The sequence below is a fragment of the Oryzias latipes genome, chromosome 21, assembly GCF_002234675.1.
Source record: "Oryzias latipes chromosome 21, ASM223467v1".
Taxonomy (NCBI): domain Eukaryota; kingdom Metazoa; phylum Chordata; class Actinopteri; order Beloniformes; family Adrianichthyidae; genus Oryzias; species Oryzias latipes.
The window spans coordinates 922,852-949,001 of NC_019879.2; the positions used below are offsets into that span (position 1 = coordinate 922,852).

At 40.2% G+C, this 26,150-nt stretch overlaps 1 protein-coding gene across 2 annotated transcripts; it reads left to right on the forward strand.

Annotated features, from left to right (window-relative positions):
* The first annotated feature begins 896 nt into the window (after positions 1-896).
* Positions 897-25,329, forward strand: LOC101166781 (high affinity cGMP-specific 3',5'-cyclic phosphodiesterase 9A). 2 transcript variants are annotated; one of them, XM_023951078.1, is made up of 14 exons: positions 897-1,027; positions 1,383-1,544; positions 1,627-1,672; positions 3,116-3,218; positions 4,033-4,175; positions 4,257-4,316; positions 8,618-8,795; positions 9,829-9,951; positions 11,758-11,850; positions 11,955-12,022; positions 12,097-12,199; positions 12,732-12,836; positions 24,534-24,680; positions 24,757-25,329. In XM_023951078.1, exons 1-14 carry the CDS (start codon positions 940-942, stop codon positions 24,907-24,909), a joined length of 1,572 nt encoding a protein of 523 aa, XP_023806846.1. In that variant the 5' UTR covers positions 897-939; the 3' UTR covers positions 24,910-25,329. The 2 variants fall into 2 exon arrangements, with proteins under 2 accessions (XP_023806846.1, XP_023806847.1); XM_023951079.1 differs by having other exon boundaries at positions 24,534-24,625.
* Positions 25,330-26,150: the final 821 nt, after the last annotated feature.

Here is a 26,150-nt window from a genome sequence, read left to right on the forward strand (position 1 = left end):
GTAAATATTTGGCTATAGAAATTAAATTGAATTGAATAGAAAACACTGTACAAGTACACACCATAGTACACACCATAGTACCATTTACCATTTTTAACAGCTGCTGTTTGTATTTTCAGCTTTTGGTTTTCTTTGTTTTTTTCCTATTTTGCTTTGATTCCTCAGTTTAGTTTCAATTCCGTTGTACAATTCAGACTTTACATTTTTATTTTTAACCATCTGATTAGTTTATTCCCTTCAATCCAGATTTGACCCTATAGAGGAGATAAACTGATTTATTATCATCGCTGGAGTTTACTGATGGGGAAGCTGGGAGGAAATAAATGGAAGAGAACGGGGGCGAATGCAAAGAAATATTCCACATCTGTCATGTTTTTATATGAATGTTTTTATGCATGTGCATGCCAGCATGTAGTTAAGTCTCAGGGGAGATGCAGAGAAACTGGTGGATTCCAGCCCAGTAGCAGAAAGGCTTAAAAGACCACAGCAGCCCCCCCCCCCAAAGACACACACACAGGGTGGCAGCCGTAATGCAACCCTCAAAGCAGGAAAACCACCCAGATACCGGGCAACACATTCCCAGCGTTGGCAGTGACCAGCTCGTATATAAGCAGGTTTCCATAATATAAAATGACATTGGGTTCAATAAGACGGCAAATACTAAAATATCTGTTCTGTAAACCAACAAGTTTAATGTTGCAGGACAATGTCAACACATTTAAAAATGATTTAAAAGAAATCAACATAACGGATTGGTTGTACAGATGAAAACCCACATTTCTATGTATTTATGCACATTGTCTTATGAACAAAACAACTTGAGGGAGGGGCACACAAGGGGGGGGGGGGGGTGTTCAGCAGAGGAATAATGAGAGGGGACAGACGGACGTCAGACCTCGATCAGCAGAGGACGGCGCCACACCAGAGCCGATTCACGCCATGGAAACAAAAGTCATTTACTTCACAGTGAACGGGACGCCAGAGCAGGCGGAGTTCCCTGTCGACTGTCCAGATCAGGATGTCAAAGGTCAGAGCTTCTCGTTCAACCGTCTATCCATTTTATTTTCATTTGAGAAATTCCTTTTGAATGAAGTTTGTTATTAAAGGCCTGCATGCATTTAAAACACTTTTGTTTGTTGAACAAGCTTACTCTTGATTGGTGGCAGTGGTTGCCATAGAAACGTTGACTTAGACAGACGGATGTCATCCTCGCTCTGTCCAGTTTACTACATACATTCAATGGTGTGGTTCCACCAGAAATGCATTAGAGTCCTTTTTTATTTAGTAGCCGTCCACCGCTGTGCACCACTTCATTATATAGATTTCTATGTAAATGATGAAAAAAACCTGTGGAACTTTAGTCGTTCAAACTTTTTTGGCAGATCTTTTTCGATCCGCAGCAGAGGCAGGACCCCATGACATCCTGAAACTCTACAGCCCCAAAGGCAGCATCATCAATATCTCCACCCGTCTGGAGCCCAACAGCCCCAGCAGCTGCTACAGGCTGGAGGTTGTGGCCACAGACTGCAGCCACCAGCCACCAGGTCCCCTTCCCTTCTGGCCTTTAGCATTGCAGTGTTTGAGGACAGCAGACTGTTGACCGTCTCTCTTCTTTCATTCTTTCAGGGGCCGAGCTTGCTGGGGGGCTTGACCTTTCATCGATAGAAAAAAGGTCGTCAACTCGCCTTCAAGCGGCCACTTTCTATCAAAAGTCTATGCAAACCGCACGCACACCAGAGTTTCAGTTCGCTGCACCTGGAACGCACGTGATCGTGCATCGCCATGCATGTTTTGAAGTCGGGTCACGGGCCCTCGTACAAATCGGGCATTCATTGATTGCGACCTGAAAGTTCAACCGGTTGAACTTTTTCATGCTGAATCGCAGCACTGTGACCGATCAGGGACTGGGATTGGATAGTGACGTGTGTGTAGCATCCTTTTCAAAACCACAGAAACAAAGCATGATCACGGAGAAGACATTAATAACTGCGGTTTGTTTCGGGCCGGATTAATTTGACACCAACACAGACATTTATAGGAACAGACCTGTGAAAACAAAAAGCCTGGAGCAAGATTTGCAGGATTTAACCCTGGTTCTCTGAAACATAAGCAAACTATCTCACCAGACCACCCTTCTTGCCTGGAGCCAGAAGAGGTGGGCTTCCTTACCCTGGCCTTACACATCATCCAGTCGGGCTCTGGTGTAGCTACTGCAGATGACCCACGTTGGCTACGGTTGGCTGCAGTCCTGCTCCAGCTCTGTTCTTTTTGGTGTTATATCCTTATAAAGAGGATGTGCAGTGTCACATAGGATGGGGTGGTTCTGGACTTCTGTGATCAGCCTCGCATCGTCCATGCTGTTAAATGACCAACATGATGCTCTATCAGACCCTTAGTGTCAGTGGAACCACGGTGGAAAATGAACTGGATGCACGTTACACCCACTCGCGTGATTTCTGGTTTAGGCTGTTTCATTTTCCCCAACTTCACAAAAAGGGGTTTGGATCACTCGGGCATCCGACCTAAATTACTAGACTATACGCCGTGTGAGTGCCTTACACACTTTTTAAGGCTCACTTTAAGACTCCGGCGGCCACACCGCAGCTGGACTGGATGCAGTTTGAGCCCAGGGTTAAACTCAGGAGGAGAAGGTCACTTTCCATCTACTAGTCAGGACTGGCATAATGGGAAAGAAGCTTCTGGTGACAGAGCATTGGGGTCTGTCCCACAATGAGATACCTCACTCATGCTTTAGGGATCCAGGGTTAATTCCTTAATCTAACATTTTCTCCAGGTACTCCAGCTTCCTCCCACAGCCCAAAAACATGCTTCATTGGTTACTCTAGACTAAGTGTCCTTAGGTGTGTGGGAGTAATAGTGTGGACCTGCAACAGATTGGCGACCCGTCCAGAGTGTACCCTGCCTTTGCCCAACAGTTGCTGGGACAGGCTCGGGCACCTCTGTGAGTTAAGAAGATAGATAGATAGATAGATAGATGTGCACATTTACTCCAAAAACATTTATATCAGGGAAATAAACAGTAATTTTAGAAACTTTGAGCAACTCAAAAAAGACTCGAGGTCAGTGAACACATCCCTGTCTTGTGTAATTCCAGACTGCAATGCTTGGAGAGGAACATTCTGATCTATGACGACAAAACCCCTTCAGTGGTGTTTGAAATGAAGAAACAGGTGGACTCTTTTCGGGAGAAGCTGGAGGTACATCAGCAAGCTGGAGGTTTTATTATATCTGAGTTTTTAGCTTTCTGAGGAGAATAACTTCTGGTTAAGGATGCTGGAGTCAAAGTTTGAGTTTCTCTGAAAGGCGTACTATTGAACTGATTTCAACTTCCTTGAATTCCTAATATGATGAGAAGCTCATAGGACATCCCTGCCTAAAACCAGAACAGAGGATTTTGAAGTTTTTGATTCTAACTTTTCATTTTGTCAGTTTGTGTTTATTTTCTACAAAAAATTACCTTTAGGACCAGCTGCAAACTTGGGGATTTTGATCTATTTTCTCCTTCCTGCTTAAGCTTCATTGGGAAGCTACATGGAAAATAATGTTGGTTTTAGAATCTGTAGATTTTATCAGCATTTGTTTGGCTAGGTCGCAAACGCGGTGCCCCCCTGTTCCATGCACATTTTTTTAGAATAGACAAAGTTTGATACAGGAGTTATTGGCTCAAGCTGAAAGAAAACAAAATGAGATACATATGTAGGAATGTGGACGTGGCTATCAAAAAAAACTTAATTGCCAATAAAATCCAAGAGTTTACTTTTGCCGATTCTTCTAAATTGCACAAACATGTTTGTCGTCCCCAGACGACCAGATCAGAACATAAAACCAACAGAAAAGAAAAGCTGACCTTTTTTAATTTGATCACTTTAAATGTACAGAGACTGATGCATGGTTACAGAATATGTCTACCTAGACTTACAGTGAATGTTTCACAACATCTTTAAATAAGTGATGCACAGTGATGTGTGGTAGAACAAGCACATTTAATGATTCCTTTTTCCTTCTGTCAAGAACGTTGAGCATTTGAGCTGGCTGGGGCTGTTCAAAGATCTTTCTGAGGGAACTCACAAACCCTCTCCGTTCTACCACAAGAGAACTCTCCAGAAAACTAGGGAGGAATGTGAGCGAGTACGGGAGAAGTTTCTACAGATGAGGTTTGGCGTCACGCTAACGTCACTGCCCACATTTCTGAGTGCTGCCTGTCTGTAGTCCTGCTGTCTTTGGTTCGTCTGCAGCTCTCTGGAAGTATCAGAAGAAGTGCGGAACTACTTGAAGACCCCCACATTTGATAACTGGTAAATTTTCACCAAAAATCTGGTAGCAAAGTTTTAGTGCTGATTGCAGACTCGAGGCCTGAAGGCTTTTAAGGTTTGAGTGTTTATCATGGGAAAAAACTTGTTGCACTTGATTTAGTTACCAGTCTGCTAAATGGGCAAAGTGGTGGGTGCGATCCTTTATGCATTTCTGATCAATGAATACACATTAAGGGGGTTTCTAGCACAAAAAACTGGGCTTGGTTAACTAACTTGGTTACAGTTACATAAGAAACTTTTTGCAGAAGTTTTGAAATGGTACTCTTAAAAAAGCAGTTTTAGTGGGCCCTACTTTTTAATTTCTATCTAAAAAACACTAGTCCTACTCAGCTTCAGCTGGTTTTAGCCATACTTTGATTCAAAACATTTGTATGATTTCTTTCCAGCAGTAATGATAATATAAGCAGAAAATAAATAGAATAGACTTCAGTGTGACTGCCAGCAGCAGTTAAACTGAATGGTCCAACAGCAGCAGTGTACAAGAAAATAGTGAGGGAAACAATAACAATGAGAAACAGCATACGGCAATAAAAAAAACAAGAGACACCAGAATAAAAACAGGGAAAGTGTAGAGTGCTGTCTGTTAGTGTGGTGGCGTGTGACCTGATTGACCGTAGCGGCGTCCGGAGGGTCAAACAGGTGGTGGGCAGAGTGGGTTAGGATTGTCAAGCACTGATTTAGTTCTTTATTGGTAGTGGTCTCGCAGGACAAACGATGGGTCTGGACTGTGTTGATGACCTTCTGCACAGCCACACGGGTGGGGGTGCTCGCCACGGAGCGGTGGTAAGGCCTGTTCACACCGGGACGAATTTCGCCGCCGATTTTCGGCGACGTTTAACCCCTCGTGACTAAACAAAGGGCACCAATGAGAGTGTGCACACAGACGCGAAAAAACGCCACACGTCAAAGCGTCAAAAAAAAAAAAAACGCCTCGGGTACGTTTTTTTTTTTGACGCCTCGCGTCGAAATCTTTTCGACCAATGAGAATGGCGCTTTTGCACACGTGTCTGGAGCTTCTGAAGTTACAGTAAAACACAACTCGGGGGCGCTCAAACACAAAACTGCCTTGCTGAGCACACATACCAGCGAAGAAGTTAGACGCCAAGTAGCGTCTACACTGCCGCGAAGAAATTATGACGGACATTCTAAAATATCCCCGAAATATTCATGTTTTCTTTGTATGATTCTAACAAGCGCGTAAATACTTGCCCTCTTCTTCTGAGTGAAAAGCGACTTTAAGAAGCGTAAAGTTGCGCAGCGCCACCTTGTGTACAGAAGTATTTCTGTTTACATTAAGCGCCATCTAATGTCAGGGAATGAAATTGCATGTTCGCTCGGCTCATCGTCAGCCAAAATCGCCTGGGTGTGAACACAAAAAACGTGGCGAAAAACGCTGGCGAATAACGCCTGGCGAATATTCGTCCCGGTCTGTACGGGCCTGTAGACGTTCATAAGCAGCCTCTGGTCCACATCACACCTCCTCAGGAATCTAAAATGTTAAAATAATGCTTCATATGTTATGATTTATGATGCAAGAGTCTCTCATTTTTTCAGTATGCAGAACATTTTGAATCAGGATTTGCTTCTCTGCTCCCTTTGGAGATGGCCACAGCGAACCATCTGACTGCTTTTCATCCCGTTTTCATCCTCTTATGTCATATATAACATTTAGATCCTGCCTCTGGTCATGGCTGAAGCTGTTTCCTAAGTGCTGAGACTGAGGGGGTGGCTGAGCTAACAACAGCTTTAAAGGCCTTTTCATTTGATCAGAACCTTCATTTGAATATGAATGGGTCTACACAAAGCTGCTACTTTCAATTAGGGCATCAAAGGAAGCACAGCTTTGAAGCACACAGGGAGTGTGTGCTCACTGATTCTCTGTTGTCTTTTTCATTGTGCGTCGACTAAAACAGAGGTGTGATCAAGGTGGACAAACTTTAAAATGTATGTTAACCGGAGAACAGGGTGAGAGACCAGCAGCACACGACAGACGTGACGGCAAACACTTTCTAGACAAACTACTTACCAGCAAGTGACTAAAGGACCTTAATCAAAGTTAACTTCATTGTCGGTTCTTCATGTTTTCAACATACAGTGAATCCAAATTCAGTTTCTGGCTCTCATGTATAGACAACAAAATACAGACAATTTACAACATTAACAGATCCGCTCACACTGCAGAACAGTTTGGTTCTGCACCGTCACGGACAAGGAGAGACTGCAGAGAGTCGTAGAGACAGCTCAGAAGACCATCGGGGGCCCTCTCCCCACCCTGACGGACATATACTCCGCGCGCTGCATCACTAGGGCTCAGAACATCATCAAGGACAGTTCACACCACGGCTCAGACCTGTTCCACCTGCTGCCCTCTGGGAGGCGCTACAGAGGCATCAGAAGCAGAACAAACAGACTCAAAAACAGCTTCTTTCCAAAGGCAATACCCATCCTCAGTTCTAAAATGCACTGATAAAATCTGCAATAGCACATCCATATGTACATGTTTATATATATATATAGACTTATCCATACTTCTGTCCACTTAAGTATCTACCCAACGTCAACACTCTACCTCATCGCTACCTCTTGCACATCTGACATGGTCGCAAAGACATTTTGGACATTCCTGATTACAGTTTATATTTGTACACTTGTGCTTGTTGTACAGACTGATTTATTTAATTTTATATTTCGTTATTTTCGCAGTGAGATGGTGATGCTTCAATTTCATTTTACAATGGACAATGACAATCAAAGAAAATATAATCTAATCTAACTAATAAAGTACGAATCCAAGAATTTACAGTAAATATATGTGGGGTCCAAAGTGGCATGTAGTGCAGGGATTGTGGTTCAGGGGGGAGATTTGACTGACCACTGTTCATGGGGGGAGATGGGTGGGGGGTAGGTGTGTTAAGAAAAAGGCTATTAGCCACTACCTAGAGCAGTGTTTTTCAACCTTTTTTGAGCCACGGCACACTTTAACCTTGACAAAAATCCCGCGGCACACCCCCCCCCTCGCAATCTCACGTGCATTTTGTGATAATTGTGGCCAAAAAAGCAGGAAGTTGCGGCTGTTTTTTCTAAGAGATGAAATAAAAGTTAAATTAGAAAATTTAGAAACTGTTTGTTTGTCCGTTGAGGTTTCTAGACATTTCACGCGCACTCATTGTGCGCTGGGACACTGGCCCTTTAAGCCAATGCATCATGGGAGATGTAGTGTGAAAACTGCCGAAAAAGGGCAGAAAGACTCGCGTCTGTGAGCTTCATTGTTTTGTTCACGGTCTGACACGGTCTGACACCGGACTCTGTGGAAAGCTACACCGCTAAAGACGAGCTTTAGCTGGTATTTTTGTTGGAACTGAGAGACTTTATGAGCAGAATTAAGAACAAGGAAGTGAAGACTTTAACCACTTCTGATTGGTCAGACTGCTTACATGTGATTAAGCCTTCAACAATGATTGGCGGAGACAGGTAAAGGGGCGGGACTTTCCCGCAAACCGCTATAGCTGCAGGTAAATACCGTCATTCTTATCAAAATGTTTTTAATAGAATCAAATAAACACAAAGAAAAAGTAATTTTAAGATCTTTTATATTCCTCACTACTCAGTGTTTTATCAGGGCCTGTTTGGATGAACAAAGAGCTGATTTCCTGGAGATGGAAAATGTTTTTAGATCAGTGAATGATTAATGAGGGTAATTTCCCACGGCACACTTGACCATCTCCCACGGCACACTAGTGTGCCGCGGCACACTGGTTGAAAAACACTGACCTAGAGCATCAGCAATCACAGATAAAGAGAAAACTGTTTTGCCAAATACCGCAGCTCTGTGAGCTACCTGGTTATTAACAGGAAACACTCGTCCTATTTCTGCCCTGTGGGGGCAGTGACACCCCCAGGTTCCTCCCATTACAGACAGAAAGCAACATTCAAGCAACGCAGTTGAGTTGGAAATGCAAAACATATTTTGAAAAGCAAAGAAAAATCTTTGAAAAAGCAAACAATTGCCTGTTTCCATGAATTTCCCTGAATGCATTCATATTTTCATTCACTACTTAAAAAGTTTTGTTTTTAAAACGAAACGTTATGTTTTAATTTAGGAAATTTGCATTTCAAGGCTGCGACTTTTGTTCTCATTGTTGTGGCACAGATATTACTTCATAGTTTTCTGTACCCGCTGTAAATAGACGTAAGGTCAAGTGACGACGTAGAAGAACGGTTGTCAAAAAATGTGACGGTCACTTGCAGACAAATGTAATAAGTAGTGTTTTATGTGTCCACAGGCAGTGGGAGGATGCTGAGATCATGGTCCTGCTGCAAGTCATGTATACAGACTTGGATTTTGTAGCAAGCTTTAATATTGAGCCTGAAACCCTGCAACAGTTCCTGTTTGAGGTCTACAGAAGATACAACAACATTCCTTTTCATAACTTCAAACACTGCTTCTGTGTGACCCAGATGGTGAGTCTTTGAGATTTAGTCATTTAGTAGTTCCTGTTTAATAACCACATTCTGTATAAATGTTTATGTTTGTTCCCCATCCTATGGGATCTGCCCCCCCTCCCCCCCCCCCCCCACATGTGGACTTTTAATGTTTGAGTTTCGTGGCCGTCATTGGCAGAAGTTTTGCTTTAAAAATGAGCCTTTGGAACAAATGGAACAGCAGTTGTTTGTTCAGGAGGATCTGACTGGATGGACTTCATGCTCTATTATCCTACAGTTGACGCTGTCAAATCAAATCAAATCAAACTTTATTTATAAAAAAAGTGCTTCTCATAACTCAACTTGAAGCACTTTGACATCAACACCAAAAAAACCCGCTAAATATTACAATAAAAACCCAACCCACCCCTTCACCCTTCCCATTCCCCTCCGTTAACACATATGACCCCCCACAAAAAAAAATACTTATAGAGGAACTTCTAAAAGAAATCTAAGGCTTGACTCTGCCGTGAGGAAACAGGTTGCCCGCGTGCCACAGTCTATCCCAAGATTCATTTTATTGCATTTTCAATAAACCCCCTAAAGTATGTTAATTTTATTATAAAAAACTATTTATTTATTAAAAAGCAGCAGTTTGTGTGTGGAGCGGTCTGGATTTGTAAGATGTCTAAGCCCCTTTCCTGCCCCCCTCCCTGCTTACATCCTCATCCGCCGCTGCGCGTCGGTCCTCCACCGTCATTAGAGCAGGAAGTTGGCGTGATAGTGGCGCCCTAACACGATTCAGTTACTGAACGTGGAAATGGCCTATTATAGTTTATAGAACCTTTAGATTTTTTGTCTCTTCTGGGAGCATTCCCTCAAGATTGCAGTATGGTTTACCTCCTACATGGCCCAGGGGTAAACCGCCACTGGGGGTCACTGTGGGGCGAAGACGAAGTACACCCAGGATGGGTCACTAGTCCATCACAGGGCACAGAAAACATTCATTTTTGTATATTTTGTGTGAATGATTTCATTATATTGAACTTATTTTGGAAATGTTTTCAAATAGATGTATGGTTTGATCTGGCTGACTGACCTCAGGAGCAAAATGGACAGCATCAACCTTCTGATTATGCTGACCTCTGCAGTCTGCCATGACCTTGACCACACAGGTTACAACAATGCATATCAGGTAAAGCAACAAAAAAAAAAGACATGTTTTTGTGTAATTCCTTGTTTGTATGCGTACTTGGACTGGGCACAAATCATGCAGTAACTGATTACTGAATTGAACTTTTGACTTCAACCAGGTTCACTGGTATTGTGACTTGAGGTCATTCAATTTCAAACGGAAAGTTTAAAATTAGAATTTTCCAATGAAATACATTTAAATACTTTATCAAATATTGCAGTAAATAAAGTGATTCATATAAGATTAATAAGAAACTGTATGTTATTTGTTCTGACCCTTTTCTGTCTTCTACCACCTGTAATCATGTTGTGTAACACTTCATTCCTTAAAAATAGAAGACAGACACTAGTAAAATGTTATGGCATTTAGAGACATTTATATTATATATATTATATAACAAATTTGTATTATATATTTGTTAACTCAACTCAGTTTATTTTTATGGTGCCTAAAATGTTTCGAACAAGGCATCATAGATAAAAAGCTTGAAACATTTAAAATAACAAATAATAGGTTAAAACAATTAAAAGGAAAAAAAATTATAAATTAGTGTCATAAAAACACAAAAACGCAAGATAAACCTAAAAACAGACAATCGCATCAGCAGGGCAGAGTCTCATGCAGGCTATAAAACCAGGTTTGGAGAAGTTTTTAACAAACGGACAGTGAGGAGGCCGGCTGAACGCTCAGCGGTAAAACCATCCAGAATGAGAACGCTCATTCACTTCTGAACTTCCTGTTGGACCATGGTGCCTCCAGCAAAAGCTGATCAGCTAAGAAGTGAATATCTCAATATTTCAATAACTGTTTCTTATTATGTGAGTGATTGATAAACATAGTTAATGGCGTATACTTGCATAGCGCTCTTCCTCAAAGGCCCAAAGTACTTTACAGTCACACATTCACACACTGATGGCGCCTCCACTACCGAACACCGGCACCAAGCTATAAGTGCCACAAGTGTCTTGCCCAAGGACACGTCAAGGGGAATCGAACCTGCGATATTCCGATTGGGAATCAACCCCCACGCCGTTGCGCCACAGCCACATTGCAAATATTTTGAGGGTTTTGCAGCCTCCGAATCTATAGTGTGGGCTAGTTCTTGCCACAAAGTATGAAAAAAGTACCTGTAAATCCTGCCTCTGTGTGATTATCCTACTTATACCTTATATACTACTTATACCCTACTTTTGTGGAGCTCGGCACAATAAATGAAGCTGATCTCTTAACCTAATCTGTGTCTTCCAATGAGGCAAAAACTTTGGATGGTAGCTCCTCCCACAACAGAAGGAGCAACTGGTTTATGAACAAACTTTGGGATATAAACATGTTCCTTTTGCCAGAGAAGCGTCCGCCTTCAACCCTCTGGAAGATGGACACAGTTATTATATTAAGTCATAAACCGTTTACATTGTCTACCACATTTCTGCCTCGGAACACGGCCAAGTCAACAGTCTGCCAAAAATCAACTTCATGTTCTTTCTTTGACCATAAAATCTTTACTTTTGTCTTTGGACCCATTTTCTCTTGGGAGGTCCTTCTGTGCTTCATATTAGCTTTGACATCAAAAATGTTTGAACATTTTAGTGCAGTACTGTTCTCCTACGAGGCCGACTCATTACCATGACTGCCATCAGATCTGGGATTAACTCTGGTGATGCTGTGACCCTGAAAGGACACAGAGTATCAGCCTGTAGAACAAGCCTATTGTACTTGGTTTTATTTCATGAGAGCAAGGCTTTTAGGGTAATGTATTTTTCATGATTGGTAACCTTTATGGAGTCCTTTTTTAAACTGCTCTTCCAGATAAATGCACGGACCGACCTAGCGCTGCGCTATAATGACATCTCTCCTCTGGAGAATCATCACTGTGCTGTGGCTTTTGAAATTCTAGAAAGGGTGAGAAGACAACTCTTTGTTTTCTGTAGCATCCGTCATCTGTTACCATTTTTGTTACTGTTCTAAACCAAACTGAATTTTGTTCACTGTTTTCTATTTTGCAGAGAGAGAGCAACATCTTTAGAAATCTCTCCCCTGACCAGTACAAACGGATAAGGGAGGGCATGATCAAGTGAGACATGCATAACATATCAGTGTTTACACCAGATCAACAACAACATTTATTTTATGGTCTTTGAATTGCAGATGCATCCTGGCGACTGACATGACGAGACACAACGAAATACTCAACAAGTTTAAGTCCACCCTTCCATCTTTTGACTTTACCAACAAGGAGCACAAAGATCTGGTAAAACAAATCCAGTGATGGGCAGCAGAGTAAAGGGACTGTGTTGGGAGATGTTAAGGGATATGTAGATTACTACTTTGTAAGGCAAACCTCTGCTAAGAAAGTCGTTTTTTTTAAATCACATTTTTAAAACTAAAGTGAAAATGTTAATAACAACCAGGGACAAAAAAACCTTACCGGTCCCACCACTGGTTAGACTCATGGATGACCTCATCCATGGCACTCAGACCATTTTGCCAGAACACTCAGGAGAATGACACCGATCCCAGATGTCACTGCTGTCCTTTGATATGACATCACTTTCCGTGATGTCACCGTAGACGCTTGCAAAACCGTCAGAGGAAGTCTGGAGGAGGATGGCGCCTTGGCCAGTAGAAGCCAGTAGAAGCCGTCTCAAACATTTTTTTGTCTCCGTTTTTAAAATGCCCGGCTCTACTCTGAGGATGGAAATACTGTTAAATATACATGCCCTACAATATTTAATGATCATCCTCCTCAGTTTCAAATCTTCGTCTGTGTCCTGATTGAGCAGCTCATGATGATCCTGATCAAAGTGAGCGACATCTCCAATGAAGCTCGACCCATGGAGGTGGCTGAGCCATGGTTAGACTGTCTCCTGCAGGAGTTCTTTAATCAGGTGACATGGCGTTTTATTCTTCAGATTAAAGACGTATGTGTAGACGTTGGGTATAGGCTGTGTTGTGCTGCGATGATTGGATCTTGTTTGCTCCATTAGTGTCCCTTAGGGATGTGCTAGTGTCACCTGTGTCTTCAGCTGGTGGATTCAGTATTTTTTTTTTTTTTTTTTAAATTCTCTTTATTGAGTTTTTTACATATTTTACTAATAAACAACACCAACAGCTTACAAGAACAGTTTGTGGAAAGAAAAAAATAAATAAATAAAAAATAAATAAATAAATAAATAGATAAAATAAAAATAAAACAAATTTAACTGTTTTTTACAAAGTCCTTAATAAAGGTGGACCAAACATTGAAAAATTTCTCTTCCCGTCCTTGCAGGGTGTACCTAATTTTTTCTAAATTTAGAAAACATAAAATGTCTCTAATCCACTGGATGTGTGTGGGAGGCTGCGTTTGCTTCCAATTTAAAAGTATTATTCGGCGTGCAAGTGAGCATGTGAACTGAATTAACCTACACTCAGATTTCTTTTTAAAAGTTTGGGGGTCGGTGATTCCATGAATACCGATGAGGGGGTCCAACTTGACTGTCTGGTTTAAAAGTTTTGACAGTGTCAAAGAAACATCAGACCAAAAGTTTGACAGCTTAGAGCAACCCCAAAACATGTGTGACAAAGATGCTGGAGCCTGTCTACAGCGTATACACAGAGGGTCAACGTCAGGGAATATCTTACTCAGCCTGAGCCTGGTCCAGTGGAGCCTGTGTATTATCTTAAACTGAATCAAACCATGCCTGGCACAGATTGAGGTTGTGTGTGTGGAGCCTAAAGCTAGATCCCATTGCTCTTCTGAAATATTTATTCCGAGCTCTTCCTGCCAGGCCTCCCTCAAGTGCTGCAAAGTGCTGTGGCCATTGAGGTGGCTCAGTTTGTTGTACAAATGTGATATTCCGCCTCTAATCTCAGGGTCTTTCAAAAAGAATGAATCAGTAACAGATTCCTCTGGGAGTTGTGGGTAATTTGGAGAGTTGTGTCTAACAAAGTCTCTTACTTTAAAAAAGTGAGTGTTAGGCAAGTTATATTTGTCTTTCAACAGTTCAAATGATGGAAACAAACCATCAATATAGAGATCTTTGAAAACACGTAGTCCACGATCATACCAGTCAGCAAAATTATCATTTTTCATTGATGGAGAAAACAAATGGTTTTTAACAATAGGGCCTGATAATGGATTTGCCTGCAGGCCAAAATGACGCACAATCTGTTTCCATATTCTGACTGTGTGGGATACAACCAAATCCTTAATGTATTTTAGTGATATTGTAGTTATGTCTGCAAAAACAAATGCCTTAGGGGAAGAAGGGGTGCAATGGTTCTGTTCTATCTCCATCCAGTTTGGAGATTTCTCTGTGATCCAAAGTGAAATATTTTTAAGGTTACAAGCCCAGTAATAAAGCTGAAAATTTGGTAAGCCCATCCCTCCTGAGGATTTTGGTCTTTGTAGAAACTCCCGTCTAATCCTAGCGACTTTCTTATTCCATATGAATTCCAGTATTGTCTTGTCTAATTTTTTGAAGAAAGATTTGCTTAGGTGGAGAGGGATAGATTGAAACAAAAACAAAAATTTGGGCAGCACTGTCATTTTAATCACCCCCACACTAGGGTTGTGCCGATGGACGATATCATCGTCCATCGTGATGGGTGACTGACATCCCGATGGAGAGACCACCATCGTGATGCCACGCCCCCGCCACGTTGCGCGTCGACATCATAAGCCGCGGTTACATGTACAAAATATCTTGATGGGATCAATGGTCGGATTAGAATCCAACCGTGTACATGGGCCCAGAAAAATGTTTTCAGAATATAAAAACGTTCACTAAGGTCATAATTTCGGTCGGAATAAATCATTCGCACACGCGCAGTATTGGCACATGCACAGTTTGAAAACCGGAAGGGGATACAACTTCCGCCGAGCGGCTTTTTTTCCAAACTTTATTGAATGTAACAATTCAATACAAAACGATAACAGCGCCGAGCGGCTATATATATTGACATGTCAGCTCGGTAAAATACGAGATGATCTTCTAAACGTGCTTTTAATAATGTTACGGTTATTATGAAACACCTGTTCGCTCATCATTTGAATTTTAATCCGTGTGGTCAGTGCTTTTTCTGAACGAAGCCAGGATTAGCAGTATGCTAACACGGGCTAACAACATTAGCTTTGGGTGGCGCTGCATCCTGTGAATAACATCAGCCTTTATTTAGTCGGGACACGACTGGAAACACAAATCCACGTGATTGATTGAATGTTTTCTAAGGACTGAGCGACATTTCTGCTTTGAAGCTCAAACCTCTGTCTGCTGACGATCCGAGCTGTGCTCAGACACACGTTTAGACCCGGTTCTGAGTTCGGTAGCTCGTACCCCTAGAGCTGCGGGACGGATCGCAGTCTTAAATCTCCCACACATACCGCTCATGTACCCCCCCCCCCCCTTCCCATCAAACATAAAGCTGTGTAAATCCGCCCTCCGCCGGTCCACTTCGCTAGTTAAGTGCGGGAGCGGACTACTTCTTTTCTATCTTGCTTGTTACTTTTTCTGTTAAAGTCACTTCCCTCAGTTTATACTGGATCATCGCGGATTAGTCATTAGTTGGGAAATAAAATGAAAAAAGCAAAATAACGAATAGCAGTTATATAAGAACGAAAAATGTAAAAATACCCCCCCCCCCCCCCCCCCCCCCCCGACGATGTCATCGTCCATCCCGATGGTTGACAGCAAACATCGTCAACGGCCAAATTAGGGGACATCGCCCAACCCTACCCCACACGACCGGCAAGAGAGAGTGGAAGAAAAGACCATCTCTCAAGGTCAATGATGGTTTGTTCAACTAGTTTGGCGAAATTTTGGCTGTAAAGTTCTTTTACCGATGATGTAACTGTAACTCCCAAGTATTTAAATTGGTATGAAATCTTGAGGGGACGTCCAGATATGTTGACACGGGTGTCATTAATTGGAAAAATTATACTTTTATTTATATTTATCTTATAACTAGATACGGATCCAAAGAATTCTAGTTTTTTCATTATGCTTGGAATAGAAATGCTAGGATTTGAGACGTATAACAGCAGATTGTCCGCATAAAGTGAAACTTTATGTTCGCATTTAGCTCTTAAAATGCCTGTATAGTCCTCCAAAGTGCGTAAAGAGATTGCAAGTGGCTCAATTGCAATAGCAAAAAGTAAAGGGGATAATGGGCAGCCCTGTCTTGTGGACCTGGCAAGTGGAAAGTACTCTGAACTATAGCCATTTGTTTGAATAGAGGCGACTGGAAAGGCATATAATAATTTGACCCAGGAGATGAAACTGTTTCCAAAACCAAATTTTGCAAGGGTGAAGAAGAGGTAAGACCACTCCACCCTATCAAAGGCCTTCTCCGCATCCAATGAGATGAGTAATTCAGGTGTGGGCTTTTCACCTCTTGTAAAGATGATGTTAAAGAGACGACGAAGATTATGAGATAGCTGTCTATTTTTAATGAAACCATTTTGATCGGCATGGATAATTGTAGGTAGAACTGATTCCAATCTGTTACTTAAAATTTTTGCCAGAATTTTAGTATCAACATTTAAAAGGCTTATAGGTCTGTATGAGGACACAGATCTAGGATCCTTGTCTTTTTTATGGATCACAGATATTGTTGCCTGATAAAAAGTTTGGGGGAGCCTACCAAGGCAGAGAGATTCATTATATACTTGCAACAACACCGGGGCCAGCCTATCAATAAAAGATTTATAAAATTCAACAGTATAGCCATCAGGTCCTGGAGCTTTTGAGCTCTGAAGGTCTTTAATGGCCTGTTTTACTTCCTCCAATGTAACTGAGCTCTCTAACTCTGTTTTATTCTTTTGACTAATTAAAGGAATAGAAAGATCTTCAAAAAATTGTTTACAAGGTTAGCATCTTCAACCTCAGATGAGTACAGATCTTTGTAAAACATTTTAAATTCTGTATTAATTGCTTGTTGGTCAGAGGCTTTAGTGCCCGATTTTGTTATTATTTCCTCAATTTGATTTCTTTCTGCCATTACTTTAATATGATGAGCTAAAAGTCTACTTGGTTTTTCCCCATGTTCATAAAAATGTTGTTTTGTCTGTTTTATTAATTTCACTGCCTCATTTGTAGAGAGTAGATTAAACTTGGTCTGCAATGCTGTACGTTCCGCTAGGATTTGAGGATTTGGATTACAGGAGTATTGTTGATCTAGTTTCAAAATCTGCTGGGCAAGTGACTGCTTTTCTAATTTTTCTTTTTTACTCTTAAAAACACTGTGCGAGATAATTTGGCCGCGCATATAGGCTTTCATTGCTTCCCACAGACATTGTTTAGAGATGTCAGGGGAGTCGTTTGTTTCGAAATAAAATGCTAATTGAGAGTCAATGAATTCTTTGAAGGATTCATTCGTTAAAAAACTGTTGTTCATTTTCCATGTTCTTGGGCTTGGAAATTTTGGGAACCCGAGAAGTAATGTTACTGGACCGTGGTCTGACAGTACGATAGCTTCATATTGTACTCTTTTAATTATGGGTTTTAATTTGGAATCTACCAGAAACATATCAATTCTTGAATAGGAATTATGACGCTGAGAGAAAAATGAGTATTCACGTTTAGAGGGGTTGTGATCTCTCCATGGGTCAACCAGATTGGCCGAATTTAAGAAATGTCTAATCAATTTGGCAGATTTGGTAAGTGTTTGTTGGCTATTGGAAGACCTATCGAGCAAAGGATCTAAAACACAATTGAAATCTCCACCAAGAAGCAGGCTGTGAGTATGTATATTGGGAATAGATGAAATTATTTTCTGAAAAAATTGTTCATCATCGTGGTTGGGTGCATATATGTTTGCTAAAATAACTGGTGTGCCACAAAGTTTTCCTTTAACAATAATAAATCTTCCCTGTGGGTCAGAGATCGAGTCATTACAAATGAATGGAATATTTTTCCTGATTAAAATAGCCACGCCCCTTGATTTTAAATTAAATTTTGAGTGAAATAAGTGGCCCACCCAGGATTTGCGAAGGACAGTTTGACTACAAATTTTAAGGTGTGTTTCTTGCAAAAACATCACATCTGCTCCCATTGTGTTAACGTGAGACAGTATCTTATTACGCTTTACTGTACCATTTAGACCTTTACAATTCCAGGACATGATTCTTATCAAAGTTTCATTATCCGACATTATGAGTATTTAGAAAAAAGTCAGATGCAAAAGGTTCAAATGCACATAAGAAACAAAAAGAAGAGAAAAATAAATAAATAAAATAAAAAAGGAAAAACAGACCGCCACAACCGGTCAGAGCAAAATTTTTGTGAACATGAGAATCAGAACAAGTAACAAAAACAACCCCTACCCCCGCTTTACCACCCCCCAACTGAACGCCAGGGAAAATTAAGGAAACGAAGATTCCGGACCAGCCCCACATCTATAACCCCAATCTTCTCTAACGATCCGCAGCTCTTTATAATAACAATTATTTAAAACAAAATATGAGTTTAAGCAACAATAATAACAACAACAAAAGAAAAAAACCAAGACCAAGCAAAAGAGGGGATAATACCAAGAAAATATCAATTTTATGAATGTTGTGAATAAAACGAAATGTCAATCCCCTTAAATATTTACCTGCCACAATCTCAAAGGAAAAATCAAAAGTCCTACCCCCAGGGATATTCATATTTTTATGTAAAACCAGGAGGAAAATAGTAAAAAATAAATGAAAAGATAAAAGGAAGAGAAGGGGTATTGGGCGGGTGAGCCCAATTAACATTGTTGTGATCAGTAAAATGACTACCAAATGAAAATGTTACAGCTTTTCTCCGCCTTCAATTCAAGTTCCATATTATAATCACTGCAGTTTCTTTTCACTTTTTCCTCATTGACTTGTTTTGGGGAGCATGATATACTTGCACAGTTTAAACAAAAGGACAAGTCTTACCCCCAATAACAGTCATGTTAGATAAACATCAGAAGTCCCATCCAGACAGCCACCATCACGGTGCCTGTGCAGCTCCAGAGGAGGGGGCCGGCCCGTCATCAGCCAGCCCATTCAGGAACTGTGCAGCCTCTTCTGGCCGCTCGAATGCCCTGCTTCGGCCCCCATGCCAGACTTTGAGTGTAGAAGGATATAGCATTGCGTATTGCAGACCTCTCTCCCGAAGCCTGCGCTTCACAGCGGAAAACTCCTCACGTTTCTTGGAGACCGCAGCAGAAAAATCATCAAATATCATGATGGGGGCGTCGCCAAATTTTAACGTCTGCTTCTTTCCTGCTGCTTGCATGATCCGAACTTTGTCTTGAAAGTTGTGAAGTTTCACCAGAAATACCCGAGGTCTTTTTCCGGGGGTCCTCCCCCCAGCCGGCACTCGGAGACACCGATCCACTTTCACCGCTCCTCCTTTGAAGCTCACGTCCACCAACTTCGGGAGAAAGTTTCCCACAAAAAGAACCGGGTTAGATCCCTCGCTCCCTTCGGGAAGCCCCACGGCTCTGATGTTGCAATGTCGACTTCGGTTCTCCAAGTCATCAATTTTGGCGAGCGCCGTTTCGAGTTTAGATTTGAAACCTGCAAGCTGCGCATCATGGCCGCTGCAGATGTCCTCATGATCGGACACCCGCTGCTCCACTGAGCTTACCCGAGTTCCCAAACCAGCAATCTCCGACGTGCAAGTCTGTAGTGCCCGCAGCACCGGTTCAATCCTTTTATCAAAAGCCTCCTCCACAGCTTTTAGCATAGCTTTGTGCACTTCAGTGGATATTCTCTCCACCAATTTCTCCACATCCAGAATCCCTGCTGGGGGGACAGCTGTAGCTTGCTCGTTAGCCGCCGTTAGCTCTTCTCCACTCATTGCGGTTTCATTGCCAGGCTTATTTCCAGTTTTTTTCCGTCTTTGCAGCCAGGTCTGTGGTCTTATGTGGTCTAGGCATCTTCAGAGATACTTTGGGTCGTTTTTTGTCGTAGTTTTCTTCGTAAAATATACGAAACAGGATATTAAGCTGCGGGAGCCGTAGAAACACGTCCTACTCCGCCTTTAACGCTGCCGGACCCGGATTCAGTATTTTTTTTTTTTTTTTTTTTGTTTTCTTCCTTCATGAAGAATATCACATGACATGAACATATTCAGCACGCCACACAAGTCCACACATCTCCATGACTGGAAAGGAGCAGTAAGAATAACCACAATTTTACATATATATATATAATCCTAGAGGCTGTTACCACCTGCTACCACACAATAACTACTAATTACATATTCCTCAACTTTCTTCTTGATAAATATTTTTAAATAGAAAATTATTAGTACAACTTTTCAGAATTTCCTGTTGAGCATTCCAAACTTTTACCCCGACAAAAACTACATCATGACGGCCTTAAAGTAACTAGAAACTTCTAATTATTTCTCCTCCTGTGATTTTCCTCCTCGGAGGAAAAAAGACGTTTTTCTTTGCTCTCTGGCATCTTTCTGTCTCTAACTTTGAGCATTCCTCTCAAAGTTTTACTAAATCTTCAAATTTCAACAATCTTGACTTCATAAATAAAGCATTTGCATGTTCCCTATATCCAACTTTGTGAATTATTAAAATAACTTTTTCTGCTGTAAACAAAATGGCGTTAAATTGGTTTTATGTGTTTTACAGCACACTCCATCACGATATGTGAAATAAGGCAAAGTGATTGAACAATATAACATCTCATTTTACTTTGAACATGATATATGAGGCTTTCAAGACAAATTTTCATCCAAAATTAACCCTGAGAAATCTAAACTTAGACCCTTTTTGGACTGTGACCCCATCAATAGATTTGATTTTTGATTTTTGATTTTATTGATTTATTTCAAGCATTGTAGTCAAAGCAATAAAGAATTTACACATATTTATCAAACTCATTACAGAAATGATGAAATGCATAGATTAAAAAGACAGAAAACAAAACAAATATGTCACTTAAATCATATATGCTTAATTAAATACAGAGATAATTAACTGAGGTATAAGTAGAGTTTGATTTATTGCTTGAAAAGGAGCGGGAAGAAGCAAGCCTATATAATCCCACCCCTACTGAGTTCATTCATGTGATAGTTTTACAGTGTTTTAAATCCGGTTCTGATCAGATAGATTCTCTTCAAGTAACAAAATCCAGTGCCTAAAAATGATTGATGATCTTCAGAAAACATTCATTCATGATTTCAGTAAACAGTAACGGTACCAATATGTAATAATAATTGATTATCATTAGAACACATGATAACATCAAACTAGTAATTATTGCTACACATTGCAGATCAAGTAAAATAAAATCAATAGCTTATTGATTGTAATTTAAACATTTCAGTAGTCATTAGAATGTAAAAGTCATTAGTTTTGATTAAAGGATCTTTGATTATTTCACCACAGTCAAGTTCACACATGGATTTGGAATTATTCAAACACCTGTTGATCCTTGAATCCTCTTATCTTCATATCCTGAAATAATAGTTTCTTTATACATTTTCTTGAATATTTGAATATTTGAACATTTTTTGAGCTCATTACTTAACCCGTTCCAAAGTTTAGTGCCACACACCGACACACAGAAACTTTTCTTTGTGGTTCTTATCAATTTGATCTTGAAGTTCCTACATCCCCTCAGTCTGTAGCCTCCTTCATTTTCTAAGAACTGTTTTTGGACGTTGAATGGTAACGATTTCCAACTGGCTCTGTATAAAAGTTGCGCAGTGTAAAAATCAACAAGATCATGCAGTTTTAAAAGTCTTGATTGATGAAATAGATTGTTCGTATGATCAAGATATCCGGCTTTATGTACAACTCTGACGGCTCGTTTTTGAAGTAGAAAGAGAGAATGTAGTGAGCTCTTGTAATTATTCCCCCAAATTTCTATAAAGTAGGTGAAATATGGTAATATTAAAGAACAGTACAAGAAATATCTGCTGTTGTATCCTAATATATGTTTAGATTTATTTACGATTGAAATACTTTTTGAGACTTTAGTTTGTATGTGTCTGATGTGTGGCTTCCAACTTAGTTTGTCATCGATAAAAACCCCAAAGAATTTGATTTCTGTAACACGTTCGATTAATACATTATTTATTTCAATTGAGAGCTCTTTATTTGCATTGAAGTTTCCAAAAAACATCACTTTGGTTTTATCTAAGTTCAAAGATAATTTGTTGTAATCCATCCATAATTTTATTTTCTTTAACTCTGTGTTCACCACCTTGATAAGTTCCCTATGATTGTCTGTAGAATAGAATATGTTTGTTTCATCAGCAAATAATATGAGTTTCATAAGCTTTGAAACATTGAATATATCATTTATGTAAATATTGAATAGCAGCGGGCCCAGAATTGATCCTTGTGGGACACCACAACTTATCTCTTTGGTTTCTGATGTATATTCATCAATCTTGACAAATTGTTTTCTTCCCGTTAAATAGCTTTTGACCCAAGTTAACGCTAGTCCTCTTATCCCATACACTTCCAGTTTGTCAAGTAGGATGTCATGATTGACAGTCAAATGCTTTTTTTAAGTCAATGAAAACTCCAGCTGCATATTTCTTTTTGTCCAGAGCGTTTGTGATTTCCTCCACAGCATCAATGATAGCCAATGAGGTGGATCTATTTTCTCTAAAACCATATTGGTTTTCATTATAATGTTATGTTTTTAAATAAATAAAGCTAATTTATCATTGAATATTTTTTCTAAAATTTTTGAGAATTGTGGAAGAAGAGAAACAGGTCTATAGTTTGTAAATTGGTGTTTGTCTCCACTCTTATAGATGGGAATCACTTTGGCTATTTTCATTTGGTTTGGGAATCTCCCAGTTTGTAATGATAAGTTACATATGTATGTCAGAGGCTTAGATAAACTATAGATGACATTTTTCACCACCTTCATATCTATATCCTCACAATCTTTTGAGTTTTTACTCTTGAAATTATTTACAATTGATATCAGTTCATTTTCGTTCACATCAGAGAGAAAGATTGAGTGTGGGATCCTTTCGATGTTGGATTATTGTCTTTGCTAGTTTTGCATTTTGGAATTTCCGCTGCCAACTCTGGACCCACGTTTACAAAATAGTTATTGATACCGTTTGCTGCTTCATTGATGTCATAGCTTTGACCCTTCTCATCTGTAAAATAATCTGGATAAGTTCGCTTTTTTGTCCCATTATTAATGATGTTATTTAATATTTCCCAAACTCGCTTTACGTTGTATTTATTTTCATTCAGTAGATTATTGAAGTACACTTTTTTACTGTAACGTGTTATTTCAGTTAGTTTATTTTGATATGACTTATATCTTTGTTCAGTTTCTCTTGTCCTCTGTTTTAAGAATTTTTTATACAGGTTATTTTTCTTTTTACAAGCATTTTGTAGACCGGTGGTTAACCAAGGGCATTTGGCAAATTTGTTCTTGAATTTATAAATTGGACAGTTCTTATTGTAAAGTGAGCTAAATATTTCTAAAAAACATTCATAAGCAATATCGACATCTTTCTCTCTGTACACAGAGTACTACCAGAGTTCTAGATAGTTCTACCTCCTCCTGTCTTTTATGAGTAAAAAACACAAACTTAGTCTTTTGCTGATTCCATAAAAGCTTATTATTATTAAACCAGTTTTTAAGTTTAACCTTTTCAATTTTAAAAATTTCAATTTAAAAAATGATTTAATTCTTTGTTGTTAAATCAGCAAAAATATAAAGTTTCAAAACGTTTAAGACTTCACAAATGTTATTAATATATAAAAGAAAAAGAATAGGACCCAATATTGATTTCGTGTGGGATTCCACATTCAATATTCATGCATATCTACACATTGTACATATTGCTTCCTTTTATGCAAATAGCTGGTTAACCAGTTAAGGGACATTCCTCTGACCCCAAACAGATGGAACTTTGAAATTGGAAACATCAAAGGCCTTTTTGAAATCAATAAACACTCCAACTGTGTATTTCTTCTTATCAATTGCTGTTGAAATGCCTTCTGTTATTTTTGTCATTGCCAAGAGTCGTTGATCACTTTGACCAAAAAACCAAATTGACATCTTTTCTAATATTTTGGGAATTTGGGAAAGTGGTGATTCTGGTCATAGTTGTTGAAGGAATGTCTGTGTTATGAATGAGATAACTTTAGCAGTTCTTCCTGGAAAATACCTGCTATAAAGGAGAGATTAACGATTTAACATATAGTGGTCTCACAATACAATCAAAGGTCCTTTTTATAACTTTCATATCAATCAGCCATTTCCTCAGTATGATTTTTGCATTTGCTGACATTATGGTTTAGATTGTGAAGTTTGAAAAGAAAAAAGGAAAAGAAACCTGGAAGTAGGTCCACTGGTTAAAGATGTCATCAGCTATGTTCCTTTTTCAAAAATGACATTTTATTTAAATATTTCCACCCAAAAAAAATGAAAGTAGATCTAAGCTACATAAGGTTCAAAAATTTGATTTTGGATTGATGACACAGGATTGACAACAGGCCTTCATGTGGAGAGCAGCTACGTCGGCCATGTTTGAAAGTCACCGTTCCGTCTGCCATATTACCATAAACTTCAATGGTCTGATTGAGTTAACATTTTGATAATCAAGTTGTTTCCTTTCACACGTGTTTTTTGACTGCAGAGTGATGTGGAAAAGTTGGAGGGCCTCCCAGTGACCCCCTTCATGGACAGAGATAAAGTGACCAAGCCTTCATCTCAAATTGGCTTCATTAGGTTTGTCCTTCTGCCCCTTCTCATTGAGCTCACTAAACTCTTTCCCTGTCTGAAGGTAATATAACACTGGATGTTCACGCGTGACGTTTGGTTATTGGGAAGCTGATAAACGTCCTTCATTGCTTCTGCAGCATCACATCATTGAGCCAGTGCGGAAGGCCCTTGACTACTACACTGAGATGGAGAAGGCTCTGGAGAAGGAACAACAGGCCTGGGCTCAAAGTGAGAATGTAGCCAAGAGCAATGAGGAAGATGACGGGCAAGACAATCCCAACTCAAAGTGAAAAATTGGAGATTCTGGGATTTTTCCATTTTTAAGATTCAGATATAGGTCTAAAAATCCTTACCATGTCTCTTTAAACATGCTGCTGTGCAACCCTTTTAGAAAAAGCATAACTTATACTCTAATGTCCTTTTAAACTTTAGGCCATTTTCTTTTCTTTCAAAAATGTTAGAGAAGGTGAGTTATCTTTAGAAAGTCAAGATATTTTAGAGAAGTTACCGTCTGGTTGTGCGATGATTCAACTGTTGATCCACTGTTTTAATTCATCGCAATCTCACTGCTGCTTTCGACACAGTGGATCACAGTGGATCACAGTGTTTCATTAACCCTCGTGCTATCCTAGGCACTTTAACTTTGGGAGGTGGGTCATCTAGACCCACTAGACAGTGCTCTGAACCTTTTTTCTTCAATGATTTGTGATCTTCACTGGTGTCCATGGATTACATGAAATCTTTCCACCTTTATCCACCTTTGTCATGGTAGGGGGAACACGTCAATGTGAGTATCGGGTCATTTTGGCCCCATAGGATAGCACAAGGGTTAAACCCAACTGGAGCAGTCTGTTGGTGTGAAAGGCACACCCCTCAATCAGTTCAGATCCTATTCATGTGGCAGAAGTTTCTCTGGTCAGTTTTCTTCCTCAGAGGCTCCACTCAGACATGGTGTACCCCAGGGCTCAGGTCTAGGCCCGCTATTATTCTTGCATTAACTGCTGCCAGTGGGGTGCATTTTTAGGAAACGTAATGGGTCGTTTTGCTGCTACGCTGATGACATTCAGATCTACTTTCCCCCAAAACCTGGAGGAGGTGGGCGTCTCCACAATCTACAGAAGTCCTTGGCAGACATCAAATCTTTGATGCAGCTTCACTTCCTCTGTCTGAATGAAAACATGAAAGAGGTGTTTGTTTTTGGAAAGACTGACCTGCTGACAGGCTGCTGTAGGGCTGTTGGCCCCCTGGACCCTTCAGATGCTCCTTTCATTAGGAATCTTGGGGTAAACCTTGACAGACAGGTCAGTGCAGTAGTCCAGTCTAGTTTTTATCATTTGAGGCTAATAAGCAAAGTTAAGCCATGTCTTCCTCCTCATGCTCTGGAACAAGTGATTCACGCTTTGATCTTCTCCAGACTGGACTACTGGAAGTCTCCTTGCAGTGGCATTGACCGGTCTCTGCTCTGCCGTCTCCAGCTGGTTCAGAATTCAACCGCCTGTTAACGGGGACCAGACGGTGGGAGCACATAACT